At 30.9% G+C, this 21,434-nt stretch overlaps 3 protein-coding genes and 1 pseudogene across 3 annotated transcripts; 2 read left to right on the forward strand and 2 right to left on the reverse strand.

Annotated features, from left to right (window-relative positions):
- Positions 1–352: 352 nt before the first annotated feature.
- Positions 353–1,616, reverse strand: LOC112692609 (THAP domain-containing protein 1-like). The gene is made up of 3 exons (XM_025567339.1): positions 1,546–1,616; positions 586–845; positions 353–513 (listed from the first exon to the last, which is right to left on the reverse strand). Exons 1-3 carry the CDS (start codon positions 1,614–1,616, stop codon positions 353–355), a joined length of 492 nt encoding a protein of 163 aa, XP_025423124.1.
- A 987-nt stretch (positions 1,617–2,603) lies between these two features.
- On the forward strand, positions 2,604–3,257 carry LOC112692610 (annotated as a pseudogene).
- A 443-nt stretch (positions 3,258–3,700) lies between these two features.
- LOC112692611 lies at positions 3,701–4,438 on the reverse strand. Its single transcript, XM_025567340.1, has one exon. The coding sequence runs from the start codon at positions 4,436–4,438 to the stop codon at positions 3,701–3,703; it is 738 nt and encodes a 245-aa protein (XP_025423125.1).
- A 10,694-nt stretch (positions 4,439–15,132) lies between these two features.
- Positions 15,133–20,300, forward strand: LOC112692630. The gene is made up of 7 exons (XM_025567354.1): positions 15,133–15,326; positions 15,409–15,490; positions 15,642–15,694; positions 18,807–18,842; positions 18,919–19,024; positions 19,302–19,372; positions 20,128–20,300. The coding sequence occupies exons 1-7, from the start codon at positions 15,249–15,251 to the stop codon at positions 20,146–20,148; spliced, it is 447 nt and encodes a 148-aa protein (XP_025423139.1). The 5' UTR covers positions 15,133–15,248; the 3' UTR covers positions 20,149–20,300.
- The last annotated feature ends 1,134 nt before the right edge of the window (positions 20,301–21,434 follow it).

Consider the following 21,434-nt stretch of genomic DNA (forward strand, 5'->3'; position numbering starts at 1 on the left):
AAAAAAATTGTTTCTAAGAAAAATGTAGTTACCGACAAAAATTGTACGTTTTAGGAGAATAAAAGTGCAATGTTAAAGCCAATTGTTTTATTTCTTTGGTATATCTCTTGCCAGTAGATTTATCACAGTTTTTGGTTTCATTTATAAATAAGTCTCTAAATGAACCTACCATATTAAAAATATTTGTAAGTTTTAAGCTAAGTATACAAAAACCAATAAAATTAAAACTTACAATTAAAGTCGCTTAACATTAAATGTTGTTGTTCAGAATCAATAAATCCTTTATTATTTAATTCTTTTAGTAAATTATCCAAACTGGTTATTTTTTTTCTTTTCGCCGTAACTTTTGACGTTATATTTTAATTTCATGTTTCAATAAAAGTTCATTACAAGAAGAATGAGATGTTTGTACTTCTCTATCAACACTTTTAGGTAAAATACTGTGATCGTCAATTAATTCTAAATCAGCATTCTCATTACTAATTTTTGGATCAGTACTAGTACTAGGCTCATCTATAATATAAACACATTTTTAATTGGCTATAATAACTGTCTTTAACAATTAAAGTTATTAATTAGTTTTACCTTTAAAAGAGGGCAAATCCCTATTTTTAGGTGGGTTTCTAAGTTTCTTAGGTTTATGTTGATAATATACTGGAAACGATGGAAAAACTGAAGGGACGGCATTTACTTTTAATATTGGTCTGTTAGCATCAGGACGAATTTGGTAGTCATTATCAGTGAAGTGCACGCTACAAATACGGCTCCACTGATTTGGTATAAAGTTTTTCCTTTTAATTGCATCCGTCCACAGTTTAGTTGTTACCTCATTGTTTAAAGGAAAACTATAAATATGTATACGTTACAAATAAAAATGTAAGTTTTTATGTGTTTTTAAATCATATTATCTTGTTGCGTGCCGTCGTCCAATCGTAACGATGGTTAAGTTTTTAGGATAATACTTCAAATAAAAATACTCAAATATAATTTAACTGTTTATTTTAAGAATTTTTCTAAGTACAAAAACATTAATTAAGAAATGATCTGGCGTGAAGGTGCTTGCGACTGTACATGTAAACCACATCTGAATATTGGTCTATTCCCAACCCCCTTATATACTTAGGTCCCGTGGGGATCAAACGTGCCGCGCTGTGCGAAAGTTATTTTCGATTGTTACAAATATAAGATTTATTACCTTAGTGACCTTGTTAATATTACTATTCGCGCATCTCTCATATGCGTTTTTACTAATTGCAGTATTAAAAAATTTAGCTATGTTCGATGATGCCTTCGGGTTTTAATTATTCCTTTCTACATTGTTCACCGATGGTAATTATTTATTGGTAATTGTAAGGACCTACTTTTATGTATGTCCGAAACATCGTATTACCCTCTAATTAAATTAATAGTTTCTTTTTATTATTGCGAATACTTTATTATTCATAATCATTTACCGATCTTGATTTATGTGGTCTCGCCCATATTGTAAGAGTCGTAAGGACCTACATTTATGTATGTCCGCAACAATCTATATTTCATACGTACCGAAAAAAGTGAATTAAGGAATTGCTTTTATAACGGTTTGAACATCCGTACGCAACGCAAGAAACAGGCATATTTATTTAATATTAGTAACTAAATAGTGTACAAAACAAAATAATAAATGATACCAAATAAATAATAAGTGCAGAAAAAGGAATGTTAAGGTTCACAGTCTGTTATAATTAATATTGTGATGTGTGGGGAATAGTGTTGATACAATATTTTGCCAACCCAAAACATGGCGGACAAATGATAACATAATCAATGCGTGCTTCAAGTGATATTGGGAGTTCGTCATCTAGTATAATATAGATATCTGTGGTTTTCATGTGCACATGTGTGATAATACCGTAATCAATAGTTGGGTGTTATCAATTTATTCGTTATCTCCTTGCATATCGATGTTTGACAGTGTAAATACGTGCGCATGTGTGATAATCCCGTAATCGAAAACGTCCCGTGTTAATCATGTGTGTGTGTGTGTGTGTGAGATAAGAGATTTTCCGCCGCCTCCGATATCACGTTGTTGTTCACGTCGTGCACGATCGCGACTCGCGCGCGCTTGCGCTCATCGGACCCCGCGCCGATGAGCACCGCTCCGCCCAGCGTGGTGCCGACGACCCCCCCCCTCTCCAGCCCATACAGTACCCCTCAAACACATACGTGCGGCTATCTTGACCTCCTGCATCTGATGCCAACTTCGCCAACTTATCGCATCACAGCACTCTTGTTAACACTGATATCTTTAGTCATTTTTCGTTATAATTCAACCCGTTGTAAGTGCTAACGTATTTTATGTGGTTATTAGTCTTATTCTTATTTCGTAGATATTATTCAAGTACAGAGTTAGCAAGGTGTACATGTAGTTCACCTGTTTTAATTTTTTCTTTAGCTCTACATAGTTATTCAGTGCGCTATGGCCGAATGAACCGTGAAAGATGTCTACTACGTTGCTACGACTTACACCGCCAATGATAATACTAGTGTTGCTTCTGCTACTGTTGCTGCTGTCGGTGAAGAACAAATTTCCTGCACTAGAAAATAATAAACTAGATTCGTAGATGGGGAACACTTCTATGGAACTGATCGATTGCACTATGTTTACAATAGACTTCGACGATCGTAAGTTTATCGCTATAAGACTGGATCCCGAGAACGATTTCAATGTTACAGTACGTATTGCGACTTCAACACACAACGTGTGCATTTCACCAGACTTTCTGCGACGTCTGTACTCGCTGATGGGTAATATTTTATCGATTATCACCAATTCCCCGGTTAAAACTCATGAACGACTGTTTCTCAAAGACGAAACAAACACATTGTCCAAAACGTCGTATTGCGGTAATAATATGCTAGTTATCGATTCGCATAGCCGTGACGGCTCTCGCGTGTTGCTGAGCAGAAAAAATCTTTTAAAATTAGAAGACTTGTAACGCTGCATCGAGGATTCGATTACGCGTAAACTTATTGTTACACGTGACACGGTTGGCAAACAGATGAAACAAATAGTTTTGTATTTATCGAAGAATATATACAGAGCAAGTGGTACGTCTGATGTGGAGACCGCTACTATTATTTGCAATATTCATAATGACTTGATCGCCATGCAAATACCATGCACGTTACACAATCGCAGTTTACTCGAACAGATTAAATTATTCGCCGTCGATCAATTGGCGCAAGGTTGGATTACGATAGTTTCCAATGGATAACGACGTTGGCTACACATTTGCTAGCAATGATAACAACAACAATAACAACAACAACAACATCATTAATGATAACTCCGTTACTTATCCACTATCAGAGGTGAATAATACCCTCACGTCTATGTAAATATATTAATGATAATAATTTTATCTTTTGTAGTAGCAGCCCTTTGACGAAAACGACGGACCGTTGTATTTTTATTACTTCCGTTAATACATTATCTTTCCGACTCAAACACATAAAGGGTGAAGAGTTGGAGGAGGAGGAGGAGGAGGAAAAGAAGGACGTGGAAGATTAGAAGAAATATGATGGTGAGTTATAAAATAATTGTATATAATATTGAAATAAAATTACTCTCGTTTTTCACCAAATATGTGTTATTATTTATTAAACATAAATACATTGTTACAAAAATGTTATGTATATATATATATATATATCTTGATTAGATTTTTCTGACTTCAACGGTAAACGGGTTGTATTGAATGACTCGATCATGTATGACCAAGCAGTAGGCTGCAGTGTTTGCTGGAAAATTACTCTCGCTCTCAAATTCAATTCTCAAATCGACGCTAAACGTTTTAACATAGTCATTTTGCCGTAAACAATTAATACAGATAAACGGTCCCAATTTTTTAAACTTTTCCCTACTAAGACACGGGTGCGCGTTCAAACGTTCGTAATAATATTTTTGAAAATCCACATAGTTCTGATAAAACACTGTAAACATATTTTTATCAAAGCTCTCGCTAAAGTTCTCGTACGGGTATTCTGTCGAATTTATGTATGCTTTGACGTTTGTCAGCGAACAAGTGTCGTAATCGGAAGCGGAATCACTAACGGAAACGCTGCCCATGATATTTGTGAGAAACGCAATTATTAAACATCTAGGTTTTTCCACATGCGAACAAGTCTTGACCATCCACGAGTGTTTTTTCGACTGTGGAATATTAGGATACTCGCAGAGTTCCCAGTTTCGGAACGCGCAACTAATCATTTTTTTACTATCGATGATTTTCAACAATCTCAATCTTTCGCGATCGTTAACCTTGACCAACGGCACTTTCCACAGTACACGTGTCAATACTATGGCGCATTCTTTCAACTTAGTTTTCACCACCTCCAAATTAAGATCATCGCCACCCGTAATGCCTACGAAATTAAGACAAGTGAAATCGCTCATAGATCTGTTTATGATCAGTTGTTGAATACAGTTCACCAAAATCCGGTTGTAATCCTCACAAAAGCCGAAAACGTGTTTCAACGGTATGCAACCGCTGAACGAATCGTCTTTAGTGAAATTTTTATTTCCGTTATCGATATCCTAAGCCGCGTTTAGCAAACAATTAGCATCGGCTGGTGTGTATGAGCAATAACTCTTCATCGCACTGGTAACACCGGGTTTTTTAACTCGCTGAATCTCAACAGAGTTTGTCTCGTATTTCATTTCGTTAAACAAGTTCGTCAATCCGTTATGAGAGATATTGATCTCGCATTTCAAATCTGTAGGTTTTATTATTTTCCCCTCAATATAGATGAAACTCTCGCTAGGCAGAGTGTGAGCGTCGCGGTTCTGTATAGCGATACGTATTTCATTGCCCTTGTCCAACGCACTTGTTGAAAACGGTAGAAACGAGTGGGTAAACATCTCTTGAATAAGTGACTCGTTAACGTAACCGCTGGTCACGTTTAAATATTCTGTATCCATGTAACAGGATTAGAATGGGTTAACTGACGTAAAAATTCACAATTTTTCGAGGACAATGTTTTTTTCAAAGCTCTATAATCACGGTGACGAGGACGATGCTTAACTACTGCAGTACCGCATTTGTCAACTGGTTTTAGAGTTTGAAAAAATATAATATAAAAATGTATTCCACGTACAGCGTGGTTAAAGCGTGTATCGTAGAACGATTCAATCTCACTCTAAAGGAGAAAATGTTTAGATTTTTCATTGCTAGAGGTTCACATGAGTGGTATTCGTTACTGCCCGAGTTGTTTGAAAATTATAATAACACCAAGTACAGAACTATCGGTATGACACACATGCAAGCCGAGTCGGATGAGTTGCGGTTAAAAACAACGGTGACACCAGCTGCGAGGGTGACCGCTAAATGTCGTAGATGTGCTGAACGATTTAACGTCGGGGATAAAATTCGCGTTACTGTGCATAAAGGTTTGTTCACCAAAGGATATCTAGCAAATTGGTCTGCAGAGATATTTACTAGTATCAAGGTGAATAAATCCCCGCCTTCAACGTTTATACTGCAAGACTATACGGGTAATACTATCGCCAGAGGGTTCTACGCTGAGGAAATATGTAAGACCATACATCCAAACGATTATTTAGTGGAAAAAATTGTACGCGATAAAGGACCACGAGCTCTAGTCAAATGGTTGGGATTCGACAGCTCGCACAACAGTTGAATAATTAAGAGTGATTTTAAAATATTAACACAGTCTTTATCCGATTATGAACCTGTTCGGGGGTTCCGCTGCAGGTGCATTAAAAATGTCTATCGAAGACCAAAACAGGCAATTTGAAAAAGAGTTTAAATCGCATGATAAATCTATCGCCAAAAATGAGGCAATGCTTATTTATTTAAATGTAAAAGTTAATGAGACTACAATCATCGTGTCGGATACAACTATAAAAGCTGATGAAACGGGGAAAATTATCGAGAATCTACTCGTAGAAAATAAATATTATAACTCATTATCAATAAATAATTCTATCATTGATGAATTGCGTGAAAACGTATCCAGATTGATTATGATTAGTGAAAATCACACCACCCCCACCATCCCCGCCGTTAACATCATCTCAACTGTTATTGGCACCCCACTACCAACACCGAAGATCGTCACTCACTAGTCTAGTATCGTCTGTGAAACATGTAGAGAACACGACGTAACCGTCAACATTAACAATAGCAGCTGTAACAAAAACAGCAACAATGTCCGCAATATTAGACATTCAATGCATACTGGACGCTGATTGTAAATACAGGATTAAAGAGATGTCTGTTGCTGCTGTAGACAATTAAGCTGTACAACATTGGATCTTTAAACACAGTCCGGTGATTTCAAGGCAAAATGTTAAAAGTAGAAAGGTCAACTCGTGGTTTCAACGCAACTATCATCAGCTATCGTCGGATTGCGGCGATGTGGAGTACGGAGAAATCGAACGGATTTTTAAATCTCTGAAATTTCAACACTTATATGTGAAAGGCAAGCAAAAAAAAAAAACAAATCTTAAACGATTTTATGCCGAAAGTCAGCGTGATCAACATGGAAGAAATGGGGTGTTCAGGATTAGATCATCTACATACGAATGCTGAGTCATGGCCATGCTGCATGTATCATATGGAATACAAACAGTGTACATTATATAAAGTTTTCGTGTTAAGAAAATAGTAAATAAATAATTCTTAAAATCTTTGTTATACAAATATGTGTGTTGAATACAATATTATTTTCGATGAAAAAAGTGTATGTTTTTTTCCTCCCTAGAATTAAGTGCAGTCTGTAAATATTAGAATAAGACGAGTTTTACTGTCATTTATGACAAAGGATAAGTAATTACTTAATCTTTTTCCTGTTATGTTTGGACTTAGGGGTTATATTCTTACATTTAAACATGGCGCCTATTGATTTTTGGTGATAAAATATGATTTTTCCATAAAAAAATTTAAAAATAAGTCTGTATTTTATAGAAAAATGACCGTATGATCTTTAAGTGATTTTTCACGTAGAAAATATATTTTCACTGAGATAATAACCAATATATGGTTGTTAAAATTATACATATATATTTATTAAACAGTAGACTATAGGAGTGTCAAGCGTCGGTTTTTTATCACATTGAATCTAATGACAAGATATTTAAAAAAAAAGAAAAAAGAAATCATAATAATAAATAAAATAACGGGGGAGGGATAGCGAAAATCAAGACCTTTGGTACTGCACTATCGTCTGCCGACCGATCAGTTGTGTCAGTCTTCAGCTTTCTCAGTCGATTCAATTTTTGCTACTACAACTACTCCTACCATTACTATATACAATATTTTAAGTAAGTTTATTTCATATTAAATCTCGATGTATAATATATTTAGTATACTAAACATAATATAGTAACGTTTAGTATAATGTATTACTTTATTTTAATTACAATTAATATTATTTTAGGATTTTTCTAAAATTAAAATCAAAAGGTAGCTCCAACTCTCAAGTCAGAGTCAAAGAATTAAAGCCTTCACGCACTACATTACATCTTTACTTCTCGATACGTAAGCAAATTTTAATATTTGCTATAACCGGTATTAGCTATTTAACCTAACCTCTTTAAATATTTTTAACATAATTAACTAAACGTAACGCGTAAAAATTTTAATTCCATTATTTAACGAATTTTTATTTATTTATTTACTATCAGAGTAGTATAATGAACCCAGAAAACTTACCCGACTTAGTGTTATCATGCGATGAACTATGGGATCTGACTAAAGAAGAGTGTGATTCTATTGTAGAGAATATTTTATCACGTGACTATTTCAAGCAACCTCATATAACGTCGAGTAACGTGTAATCGTCTTACCCTATACACAACATAAATTTTAATATTGCTACCGATTTTTTAATAATACTTTGTATAAAATTAGATAATCACGTGAGCGATCTCACATTAAAATTTTGCGGGCAGCAATGTATGGTTGAGCAGTTAGAACTCGATCAAATACAAGACTATTCATATATATTTATACGGTTCAGCAACACAGCATTCTGTCTACATTTTTTGATAGTTTTTTAACTCATAAATGTAACACAAAAATTACAAAATATTATAAAATTATTATTTATTCATTTTAAATTTTAATAAACTTCGAATATAAAATTATAAATTGTTATCACTGGATTACAACATAGTGATATTTTACATGGTAACAAGATATTAACAATTATTCGGGTCGCGTCTTATCACATCAGTTGAAATTATAGATTATTTATTATCAGCATGGGCATAGATAGGAAATATTTTCGGAGAGGGTTTTGGTCTGGATTTATATTAGTATTATAAAACATTAAAATTAAATATGAATTATTTATTTAATACAATTGAATAGCGATACAATATTTTGTCCATATAAATTACAAATTTAAAAATATAATAAAAAGTATAAGATAAAACCTTGTTTTCTTTGTTGAAGTTTAAAAATATTGATTACTTCTTCCATGTCAATATTAATTTCATGATGAACGCTTAGCAAAGAAAGTCCAGTTAATCGTTCATTTCCTGTCGAATTTCTATATTATGATTTAGTACGTCGTAATATTGAAAAAGTTCTTTCTATAGTATTAGTTGATACGGGAAGTGTAGAAATAATAGTTATCAATTGTCTTGCATTTGGAAAAAATTCAGAATCACATTTTAAAAATGCTCCAAATGCTAAGAATGGTATACAATCTTCTTTTTCTCTTACCCATTTGGATTTCCTCAATAAATATTTTAAATTAAACTTTTGATGATCCGAAATTATTGTCTTGTAAAAGTCCCATAAATTAATAACATATTTCTCGTTTGTAAAAACCACTTTATTCGGCATAATATTTTGAAAAGATAAAATTAAATCATAATGCTGTTTAAATTTACTTTTTAAATTTGTTATAGAATTATCAACAGAGACGTATTCAGAAATTTGGCGCCCGGTTGCTAACGTTTCCCCCCCCAAAAAAAAAAAAAAATGATTCAACTTTATCCTCCTACTGAGTGCGTCGGAGCTTACCTTCCAGTAACCACCCGTGAACCGTACAACAGCCTTTACGTTATCGTTATCTTTTCAAGCGCTTTCTAACTTATTTGTTACATATTTGTTTTTAATGTATTCACTTTTTGTATTCTCTGGTGGAACCAGTTCTCATAGATTATTTAACCAAAAATTTCCATTGAACAATTTTTAGTTGTTAGAAAAAGAAAGCATAGTTTAAACTTTAAACATTATGTTGTCTTAATAAATTAGTCACATATATAATATAGGTTTATTCAGTGGCGTATCCAGGATTCATTTAACAGGGGTGTTTTAAAATGTAATCAACTCATGGTAATTGGGGGCTCTGCTCCACCCGTATTACATTAATAAATACCATGTATTTATATAAATGATTATATTAATGTCAATGATTAAATTAAGACAGTATATGTAAAATCTACAAGTTTTATACAATGTTTATTCAAATTATACTGTAAGTAAGTTTGCAATTTGGTGAAACCTAACCATAAAATACGGTCGATGGGGGGTGTTCTAACACCCACATCACCACCCCTAAATACGCCCTGGGTTTACTTATTATTTATTATTATTATAAAATAATATTTACAATTTACATATTTTTTTTATGAGTTTTAAAGTAACTATACTTATTGATTATGGCATCAGACTGTAAACTTATTGTGATGTCTGATTCAATATTTAATGTAGCCATACTGTTTAAATCGTTCATCGGTCATTCTCGACCGCAAGTAACTTATTTATGTTTTGAAAGAGAGTTTTTTCGTTGACAATTTTTATCCCCCCCTCCATGAATATTTCCGATCTTAGAATATTATCTAAGATAAAAAAAAAAAATTAACCATTTATATTATTGTTCATCATCATGAAATGGAATGTGTAAAAATCTGATTTTGCCCGGGGCGATCGCCCCCTCTCCCCCCTAAATACGTCACTGATGATTAAGAAATTGTATAAAAAGTGGTTTTTTATAATATTTTTCCAGTGTAGAATCTTAATAATTGTCTCCATTAATTTGTTTTTTTTTTTTTTTTGAAAATCTTAGTACACTCATTGTGCCACCAACATCAGTTAAAGTTTTTGAAGCCGTAATAAATATTAGGTTAAATTCCATCTCAGCATTTTGGCGAAGAAAATTGAAAGAATAAATCGAACTATTTCGTGGGATATTTGAACACCCAAAACTCCCTCCTTAACTACGCCCATGATTATCTGGTATATAGTTAAACATTTGAAATAACGATTGATAGTATCTTAAATCGTGGTCGAAATGTACATATTCTTTTTATTCTTGGGAATATTTCGATACATATATTTTTAATTAGTGAAATATGCAAAAATATAATTTTATACGAATATATTTTCTGAGCATCAAAATAAGCACTAATATGCAAAATGAAATTTTGTATTCATATTATTTTTGCAATGAATCGTCGACATATCTTATTTTTATTTTAATGCATACATCTATTAAAAAAATATTTTTACATAGAAATTCGCGATCTAGTTATTATTTTCATTCGTATTAAAATTTACGTGTTGTAGATAACATATTTTTTACTTTTGTTTTTTTCGTATAGGAACTTACGAGTTCTTACCCAATTTCACCTACTACCTATTGCACCTCGCGTGGGAATATAAACTCTTTCCTCAATTTTACAGCATTATTATGTTACAGCGGGTCAGCGGCGCAGAGCGTTTCAGTTAACCGATTGTATGGGATTGTTCTCGATGGGCCGTCGAAAACATTGTGTTTCCGTGCGTGATACACACAATTCATAATAATTACGGGTTTAAACCCGGTGCATAAAATATATTTTCATCACAGTCGTTCGTCGAATGGTCGTGAGGAAGAGAGAGGGGGTGGGAAGGGGTAAACATTACGAGGAACAAATGCACAAACAGACATTACCGCAGCTTTAAAACGTTCGCCGTATGAATTTACCGACTGTTATGGACGCAACTTTCGTTTAGTATTTCCGCCGTTATTGCCATATAGTCAACTAAACGCTGTATATTCCAATTAAACCGATACTGACCTTCAATACGGAACACATAAATTACAATAATCTGCCGACGTTTCCACTCGGTAATTTCAATCCCGAAATGTATGTGTGTGTGTGTGTGTGGGCACGCGCGCGTGAGTGTGTTAAAAACAAAGGTGTGCGCATAGGTATCATAATAAAAGTACATATTGTTTATATTTGTATTTATCACCGGAAAACATCAGCTCGGATGTTGGTCGACTTGCTACAGAAACTTCCACAATTTATCGTTGTCTGCACACTGACTTTTTATTAGTTATACAATGTTAGGTACACTCGTCTACACTTGATAATAATTACATTATTCAAGATGAATACAAATTATTTATTTCCAGTATCATTAAAACATATTGCTACTTCACCGATGGATTTCTAATCCCTTGTTAATGTAAATATTGTATTACATTATATTACAGTATTTTTTTCGGTATCTATAGTACAGATAGGTATGGATGGGTTCTCATCACGCTTTACTCAGATCAAAACATTTGAAGAATTCACGTAATTAATTATTTATCCAGACATCTTGTCATTCGAAAAAAATCCACTTAAAACTTTTTCAACGATTGAACTTAGTTGATTTTGAAATGCAGCTTATAGATTTTCAGTCGAGTGCTGTAATTTGGAAACGAAAATTTGTTTTACTGTGAACGAATTCGAAGAGCGTGATGGGACAGTAGATAACTCGGACGAAATACAAAAAACAAGATTTTGAAATTATGTATTACTATTCCAGGAAATAATACCTCATTAAAAATTGTTGTATTGGCTATTGCAGTAACCTGATCGCTCTCACCGCTTAATTACTGCACGCTTCTTTAACGACGAATGCACGTTTCCAAGTGTTGACTAGTTGGAAGGAGTTGAGAGTTTTTAGTAAAGAAGTTTGTTTTGACACTTTAAAATTAACTTAAACTTTTTTTTTATTAAATACCAAAATAATTATACAATTACAAATTTGTCGACAGAATCTAAGTGTTCTGCCGGAGAGTAGCTATTTGCATTAAGGTTTATAATTGAATATTTAACTATCTCCAAAAACCTCTGTAATAACGACTCATATTTATATGGGACTTGCAGTAATTAGTGAGAGGATGATTGACGTCATAGGAATGGCGTGATGTACCGAAACTCGTCCTTAGCGAATCGGGTGGCAGCATCAATGTTCTGATCCGGTGGCGTGATGTTGTTCTGACAGAGTATAATTTGGAATGACGTTTTTTATGTAAAACGTCGGTTTACTACACTATTTTGTCATTTTTTTTCACATATTAATGCGAATCACTCTTTTTAGAAATTGATTTTATCAAATCTACTATGGTAAATTGATTGGTATAAAGAATACAAAAAAATCTTATCAAGCAAATTAACAAGTATTAAAATAATGTAAATTCGTTTAGTAAATTTTTAATTTATTGTGTTCTATTTAACTCTTCGATTGAAGCTTTGTTATAAATATGTACATATCTACTCATCTACTCAAAAGGTACGTTAATATTGTTTTTGAACATTATGTTTTCCGTCCGATTATAATCTCATAATATAATATGGTGTTATACCATAATTATATCTGAAAACATAAATTGTATGATCACGAACACTGATGTTATTATATGTTAATATTCAAAGTTATACATTTTTATAAAAAAATTCGATTTTAATTTCAATTTTGATTTTTGATATGTTTTTTTTAATTTCAATTTTGGTTTCAAATATTGATATTTATTTTTTGTAATTTCGTTTTTGATTTCGAATATCGGTATTCATTTTTTTCAATTTCGGTTTCAGAAATCTGTATTTATTTTTTTTCGATTTCGGGTTCACAACAGAATGTTATCCATAACTTATAATCATTTCTCAAATTTTAGTACATCATCAGCATAATAGTGTTGTATGTTTTAGCGCCTGCAAAAGTACTAAATAAAACTATTTTAGATTATTTAATTGTATATTATTGGTTAAAAGTATAACTCACGAATGATAGCCAATGGAGTATTATAAATTAATATCTTATCCATAATAATACACTACAATATGTCTATATATAATATATTATACGGAAAAATCATGTGTATAAAAACAACAATCACTCGTCGAACGCTGATTCCTTATCGTAAATATTCGATAAATATTTCGAAAACAAAATAGGTACTAGTTATTTATTATTATAAAATTATTATCAATTATTATCAATATTATTTTGGCAAACGCACTTTCCGTGTGCCAAAATGACTTATCAGAAGGAGATTTGTATTAAAAAGACTTAAAATGCAAAATAAGGAAAGATAAAAGTTTTATTCAGTTAACATACAGTAAAGCAACGAAATATGGCGGCGCGTAACAGCGGTCCTACGGGAACAATCAAAAAAGTGCGACGCGGTCAACGGTTCGGTGTCGAGAGCGCAACCGATGACCGACGCGTCGCTGTAGCGGTGTAATGGAGGTGGGTAATTCTCATGGAGGAAACAAAAACCGTTGTGATAAGTGGGGTTGAATCCCCCACATTATTACCAAATATGACAATGTCTACGAATTGACAATATAAATAGACCTGTTGGCTGTTGAATTATAAAATAAATTTGATTTAAAATCGTTTTAATTATTAAAATTATTTTGATTTTGATATAAAATATCGATTTTAACTTTTTTCAAAGTCAATATAAAATTTGAAAATAATTACCAACCTTTAACAATTTTGATATTGATTTTAATTTTCTAAAAGATTTTTAACGATTTTTATCGATATCTGAAATCGATTTTGAAACATATTTCAAGCCCTGCATTAGATTCTAATATTTCCTTGTAATGTACATTGTATTACGAATATATAACAAGTACCTATACATGGTTTTGGGAATCATAGGTTTTTCAAATTAAGAAAACTGCAATTGTTATTCATGTCATTCACTTGTCATTTATCAAGTGTAACGTTGACTTGAAATCGTCGGAGGAGAAGATTTATAGTATTTTGTATGTTCGTTTACAAATTTTCCAAAGTTCTAGTATCATTGCAATTTAGTTTTGATTATTAAACGTTTTAATGAAACGCAAGTCTTCAAAGTTATAAAAACAATATAATATTAATACGTTGGAATTTTTCTGATGGATTCTCATTTCTTGTTTAAACAAGATTCATTATATTTTAGTGTCTACCTTCAGTAATTTGAACGTTTAATAAGTTTTACGAAACTCGTGTTGTATAAAACTATTTAAAAAATATAACGAACGCAAGGTAATAATTATCGCACTAAATAACGCGAATAAAATGCGTAAAGATAATATCATTTATTTTTGTATCATTATTTAATATTTATCTAAAACGTTTATTGTTCACATGACTATTTTCGTTGTGCATTAAAATGCGGGAAAGAACGCAAAGAATGTATTATTTGTAATTTTTTTTTTTTATATATTATTATTTGTGTAAAGAATGTCTCTTTCAGGATCAATTTTCTTCACGAATTATCCGACTATGTTTTCGCAGTACCATTAAAGTAATACCATGTCAATAATTATTATAACAACGTGTGTTCGTTTGCAATGTGTCAACAATAGTTTCATTTTGCATTAATGTCAATATTCGATAAATATATTGAAGCGGGACTAGTAAGACCAGAAGAAGTGGCGTTTGATCAATATGAAAATATGTTTATCAAAAAAGATCTTCGTGATAAAAAAATGAAAAGTCTATTTTCGCATCGCGTTATAGGAACGATGAACAGTGTCAACAGAAATCCAGTGATGAACACAACTTACTGCGATAGTCGAAAATAGTTGGTTTTAAATACCGGTTACGGATATGGTCAACCCCAAATTATCGTTTGGCGGACGGCGAACGGTATAATAATAGTTATAGTGACGTTCGTACGAGTACTGCCTATTTTTTAGGCTAGCGGATCTGGAGTCCATTGTTCGGCAATGCGCTTAATTTTTTTTTTTGTTTCCAATCAGCAAGAGGATATATTTGATTACATAATTGTTTCGAAAATAAGTATACGCGCGTGACGGACTGGAAGGGCTATTCGAAATTATAGCTCGTTGCGTTGTCCACAGTATCATTCAGGTAGGACGAATACACTTGCATCGCCTTCAGTCGCCAACATCTTTCAGCTGAAAGAACACACCGAAGTCATCCGACTAATTATTGCCGCTGTACAGTGAAATGGAGAATTTGCGTAGCACCGGCACAGTGTTTGCGATTGTGATGATTACGGTACTGTTGTTTGCCAGACAATCATCCGTAAGTGCGATTTGTTGTTACTTAGCGCGTTGGAATGTATTGGAACAACGACATTATTTACTTATCGTATCATATTTGTTAGGCGAGACCGCAACCGGACGAAGTAGAAGACATGAAGAAAGCATTGTACTCGGCTTGTTCCGGGAAATCTCCGATCACGGAGGGTGAGTGTTGAATAAGTGTTAATAAGGGTTAAAAAAATATACTAGTAATGTATTAAATATTAACGTTTCTGGTGATTAGGTTGAAATTAGTAAAAAATTAGTTAATATTCGATTCTAATATTAATTAGGTTGGAATTAAATGTGTTTTCAGAGATGAAATCGAATGCGAAGAACGGTATATTTTCGGAAGAACGTAATTTCAAAGTGAGTCACATGTGAACTAGTTTTAAGTACATATTATTATTTTATCACTGCTTATTTTTCTACGACAGTTTTTATATATAGCAACCATATTGTTACATTCAATATTTTTAAACGTATGCGTCATAGTACTACTGTAACTACTATAGTATCTATAGTAACTTACTATAGTAACTACTGTAATATTCGTACAAAATCTTATTTCAGATAATATCCTATAACGATACAGAAAATTGTTTCAGATTAAACGTAAAATAACAAATTATTTAATTTTTAATCTTATTTCAAAAAAATTCTCGTGAAACATGTTAGATCATGCGATGTTTTTTTTTTTTATGAATTTTAGCCTGTTAAATAACGATTAAATAGTAAATTTACAGTTTCATTCATATATTAATTATTATTCAATATCTAAAAAACAAAATAGCCTGTTAAATAACGATTAAATAGTAAATTTACAGTTTCATTCATATATTAATTATTATTCAATATCTAAAAAACAAAATAGTTGAAATTTTAAATAAAAATCGTTGTATATTATTATCAAGAAATATATCTGTGTATACGAATTACAATATTTTTTAATGTTATTTCCAAGGCTTTGCACCCGAATAATTTATTCGGGTTTCGGGTGTTCAAACACCGCAATACAACATTTAAATAAACGTTTGGGTGTTAATAAGGTTATTATTTGGTTAATATTGGTTAATATGGGGGTTAAGTATTCAAGGAAAAATATTATTTTTCATTGGTGGAGGGTGGTGGGGTGGCTGAGCACCCCTCCACTAATGAAATATTTATATTTTTTGTTACCTGCCTATGTAATAAAATATCAATTTCTTACACAACTGTGCAACAGTTTTTTAGACTAAACTATCATTATGTTAATTTCAAGCAATGGTGTACCTACGATTTATTTTCAGGGAAGAGTGGGTTATTTTATATGTGTATGAAGCTTAAATTATAATATCTATTAAGATTAAAAATACTAACACTATATCCTACTTCTAGTTAATGTGGGCATATCGTATGCGACAAAAAAACAAACTATTTTATATCTGCGTTTGTGTTTGTGGCATAGGCGAAAATCGGGGGGGGGTTTGAGGGGATTAAGCCCCCCAAAAATATAAAGTACAGGTCTTAGCCTCCCTAGCCCTAAAAATTGTTAAGTGACTAAAAATACAATAATTATTATAATTTTAAAATGCATTTTTAATAACTGAATTAAAAAAAAATATTTTGTGATAAAAATTAAATCAAAGTTTTAAGATTTTACAAACTTCTTGTCATGACTTGGCACGATCGCAATTAATATATGTTTAGAATACCTACTCCAAAAATATTTAAGATAAAGCACCTTATTGTTTTTTTGTTTAAATTGTTGATTAAAAATATCAAATTGTCAAACTTCGTAAATTACCTTGTTGAAATAAATAATTGCGCACAATGGTATCTATAGGTATAATAAGTAAATAATGCTCAGCCCCCCCCATAAATTTCATCACTTATGATTTTTGGTGCGTGCACATTGTGAACTGCGCACACTAAAAACGCACTAGCTAGGACATAGCTTAATACAAAAATAATAATAATTTGTATTTATGAATGTTAGATAAATTTATGTATTTTTGTTTTATGTATTATGTAAATTTATGTAAATTATTACACCAACAAAAATCGACAATTCACGACATAGACATGTGTACTACACGCCATACATCGAACAAATACGAATTACGCGAACAACAATTTAGGTAATCATACACGAGACATCAGTTCTATTTCAGACTTACAATATTGCAATAAATAACGACTCTGTGATTTGTAGAAGATCTATTATCTATTAAATTATAATAATACGACATATTCGCTTGGGATAATTTTAAAAATAGTATCCCAGTTGTTTACACTTGAACATTCAATATACCATACCATTCATGCACACTTGTCAATATGATATATTACTATAGTCTTTATTTAGATACATTTAGGTTAATTAACAATTTTGTATATTATTTGTGAAATTATTTCTGTGAATAATAATTTCACTATTAAACAATTAATGAAAAAATTGAAATAACCACAAAAAATACGTACAAAATGATATGTTACATAAAGATTGTAAAATAAAAAATTATTCAAGTTTCGGATTAAAACCAATATTTTATTCGGGTTTTGGTTAATTCGGGTGTTTAAAAAAAAAAATCATTCGTGTTATATGGGTTTTGGGTTTTTGATTTTTTAAGGGTTTTTAGGGGTGTTACGGGTTCGAGTTAATTTGGGTGCAAAGCCCTGGTTATTTCAATGGTTAATGTTTTACATTATTTATTTGATGAAGAAACTATGAACGGAATTGTATCTAGAAAGTCAAAGAATGAGATAGTAAAATTATAGTATTATTAATGAGTATTTACTTGGAATAAAATATTGGACTTTATGTATTAAATAAGATATTAAAATTAATTATAATTCATTACGTATTATTAGAATTTAAACTGAAAATAAAATACTAATATGGTATGCAATCAATAATATTCAACACCTTAAATAATCTCATACATAAAATAAAACATTACTTGATTTATAGTGTATAAGTATAAACATTTATAGTATATTAAGTATGGTTATAATATTTTATATACAATTTAATTTTAAACACATATTTAAAACTAGTCTTTGAATCAATCAGTATCCATAATATATTAAGATATAGTTTAATAATGATACACAAAAAACATTTTTTTTTTTAAAGCAATAATATTTGACATTAAAAGATTTAATCATTAAAAATAAACTTAATAAAAATACTTAATAAACTTAACTTAACTTTTTAAAACTTAATATTGAAATTGAAGATAAAATGCGTTTCCAAAATTAACATTTTTCTAACAAATATAATATTAATTATATTATTAATATTAATTCAATAGTAATAATGTAATCATTGAAGTAAAAAAAAAAAAAAAAAAAGAAAGCCTACTTAAATTTCACAATTAAATAAATGTTTTTATTAATATTGATATATAAAATAATAAAATTTGACTCCTATAACAAAATATTTTATATGTTTGTAAATATTATATAATTTTATAATCTATGTGAAATATATGTTTAGTGTTTTTTGATGTGCACATTTGAAGAACTCTCATTGGTAAGAATAATGAATTGTTAAAAAATTATTACCTAATGGAATCAAGATAGAATTTTACTATGTTTTTAATGAGCAGATCGACGAAGAGGGTGTTATAGATGGTGAGGCTATGGAATCTATGGTAATCGATGATATCAAGCCAATGATAAAAGAAGCCGTAAAATCCTGTTTGCCAGATATAGGTAATGTGATATATTTTTTTCAAGCTTTTCTTTTAATTATCCTAAATTATATTATTTTTTCTTCGTATTATTATAATACGTATTTAACTAGCTAGATATTTTTTTTAATCCCATATGTAAATATTCTTGGAATTAAAAATATATTAATGACGAAACATATGTAATATGAGTAATTCATAAGTAATATTTTTTTTCTTTTTAGTTCTGATAAATAACTATAAATAATGGAATTATTTTATTTTTCTATTTCCATGTATGCATTATATCGTTTTTGTAGCTGGAAAGCCAGATCCTTGTGAAGTTGCTTTCAATTTTGTAAAATGTGGAGCAAATATCAATGCTAAATTGGTAAGTTACAAGAAAATAGATAATTTTTATTTAAATTTACACCAGAACATTTTTGTTAATTAAAAACCAAATTACTTCCTAGTAACCAAAATAGATAATGTGCCTATTACACTTTTTTCAATTCATTTCAATTATGTTCAATTATGTCGTAAATAAAAAAAAGTAAAGCAAATTTTTTTAAAATAAAAAAACTATTCACAATTTCCAGTATTTGTCATAAAATATTACAAACACAATCTTTCATAATATGCTGTTTTAATTCCATGGTTAAATTATATATAATATATATAATATAGGTTTTTTATACGAAATTAATAAAGCAATTTAAAAATTATGATCAGAATAATTTTTTTAATGCATTACGATATTTTATCATTGTTTTGAAATATTTATAAATAACACAAATATTGCACATCTATCTTAATGATCTGTAAAACGTACTTGATTCATGCCTCATTTATCGTATGCCCCTGCCAATATCTGACAGCATCCGGTCTCAGTATTTGGTTGTCGTGTATGCTTAACGTGTATATAATCCCGCAGACAATCAATTAGTATTACGTATTTGTATTTATTTATCAGTGTAGGGTTGAAATGTCAAAAATATTGTGTTCAGTCCACACCACTCTTGTGCTTGGAGTAGAATATATTTACGAGTATTTTGTTGGACACAAAAGAACATATATTTAATTATATTTTATGTATTAATTATGCAGTTATATGAAACAGAACTTGTGTATATTATATTTTTGCAGATTGAAATGTTACCATTGTAATCAAATAAACGGAGTCTAAGTATAAAACAATGGACGGAAAACATTTATAGAACAGCACCATTGTATCCTTGAATGTATACAACTACAAACGTAGCACTGTTTAAAGCACTTATAAAAATAAAATCGTATAAAAAAATTCCGTTTTGAATCAACTATTGTGTCTTCAGTGGTGTAATTCGTTTAAGATTCGGGGGACGGGAGGGGGGGATTGTAATAATGTTTTTTTTTGTTTTAAAACAAAATATTCAAAAATACAGGGGGTATTCCGGAACCAGCACTAATAACTAATTGCTTTCGATTCGTTTTGCAGGACTAAAAAAGTTTTCCCTGTACGATACCATACTCTTATGACGGACGAACTGTAATTTTCAGAATATTATTCTGTAATTATTCATATTAATACGGACTAACGACTATTATACTACCTTGACATGCGTACTGCATGTTACAGTTAAATATTATTGTTATATTTAGTACCATCAGTATCACAGTGTTCAACGTTTTAAACGATCGCATACTTAATTGATTCTGGGGTAATGGTAATTTAAATTCAAACTTACTGCTTAAGATGTACGAAAACACCATTATTCCTTCAAAGTAGAACCACCTCTATGAGTGTTTTATTAATAACAATCATTATTTCAATTCATCGTCCATTGTTGTACTATTTCACGTAAGAATTAATGTACAACAATGCAAGTACAATAATACACAAATAAAGTAATAAATTGTTTAAAGGAACAATTGTCATAAAAGGTTTACAGGTAAGTTAAATACGATTCGTAAACATTGTCGGGGAACGTTGGATGTAAGCACATTTAGTTTGAAAATCTCCAAAAAAAACATAAATATTATTTATTATTAATATTTTACATTGTTTAATCGAAACGTTCTGTACGTTCACATCGATATCACAAATAAAAATTGAGAATTTACTCGTTGGCATGGTCATTTTATCGCGTTACGGTATGGATGGGAGTTTAGAAACCGATCAATTTAACATAATTCAACGCGTGGGCTCACGTAATCAGATCACTTTGAATCGAATGTTTGGAATGACAGTGGGTCATACGAAAAATCACATGGTTATACCGATTATTCGGATAATTATCGTATACTGTAGTTTCAGAGTCACTGCTATTGATGTACTTACCATATAATATTATAATACTAACGTTTTCGTATGGTGTATCCAACAATAACGTACTCACAAATACATTCCATTGTGTTCATGCCATCGAACCACCTTACAGACAATTTGATTAAAACGAAATGACGATATTAGA

The sequence above is a fragment of the Sipha flava genome, unplaced genomic scaffold (genome assembly GCF_003268045.1).
Source record: "Sipha flava isolate LNK unplaced genomic scaffold, YSA_version1 75_pilon_pilon, whole genome shotgun sequence".
NCBI classification, from domain to species: Eukaryota; Metazoa; Arthropoda; class Insecta; order Hemiptera; family Aphididae; genus Sipha; species Sipha flava.

Coding starts and splice junctions, on each gene's coding strand:
- LOC112692630 (XM_025567354.1), top strand. CDS start 15,249: ATGGAGAATTTGCGTAGCACCGGCACAGTGTTTGCGATTGTGATGATT. Junction 19,025..19,301: donor ATCCTGTTTGCCAGATATAG/GTAATGTGATAT, acceptor TCGTTTTTGTAG/CTGGAAAGCCAGATCCTTGT. Junction 19,373..20,127: donor CAAATATCAATGCTAAATTG/GTAAGTTACAAG, acceptor ATATTTTTGCAG/ATTGAAATGTTACCATTGTA.
- LOC112692609 (XM_025567339.1), bottom strand. CDS start 1,616: ATGCCTGTTTCTTGCGTTGCGTACGGATGTTCAAACCGTTATAAAAGC. Junction 846..1,545: donor TCCTTAATTCACTTTTTTCG/GTACGTATGAAA, acceptor ACATATTTATAG/TTTTCCTTTAAACAATGAGG. Junction 514..585: donor GGATTTGCCCTCTTTTAAAG/GTAAAACTAATT, acceptor TTTATATTATAG/ATGAGCCTAGTACTAGTACT.
- LOC112692611 (XM_025567340.1), bottom strand. CDS start 4,438: ATGAGCGATTTCACTTGTCTTAATTTCGTAGGCATTACGGGTGGCGAT.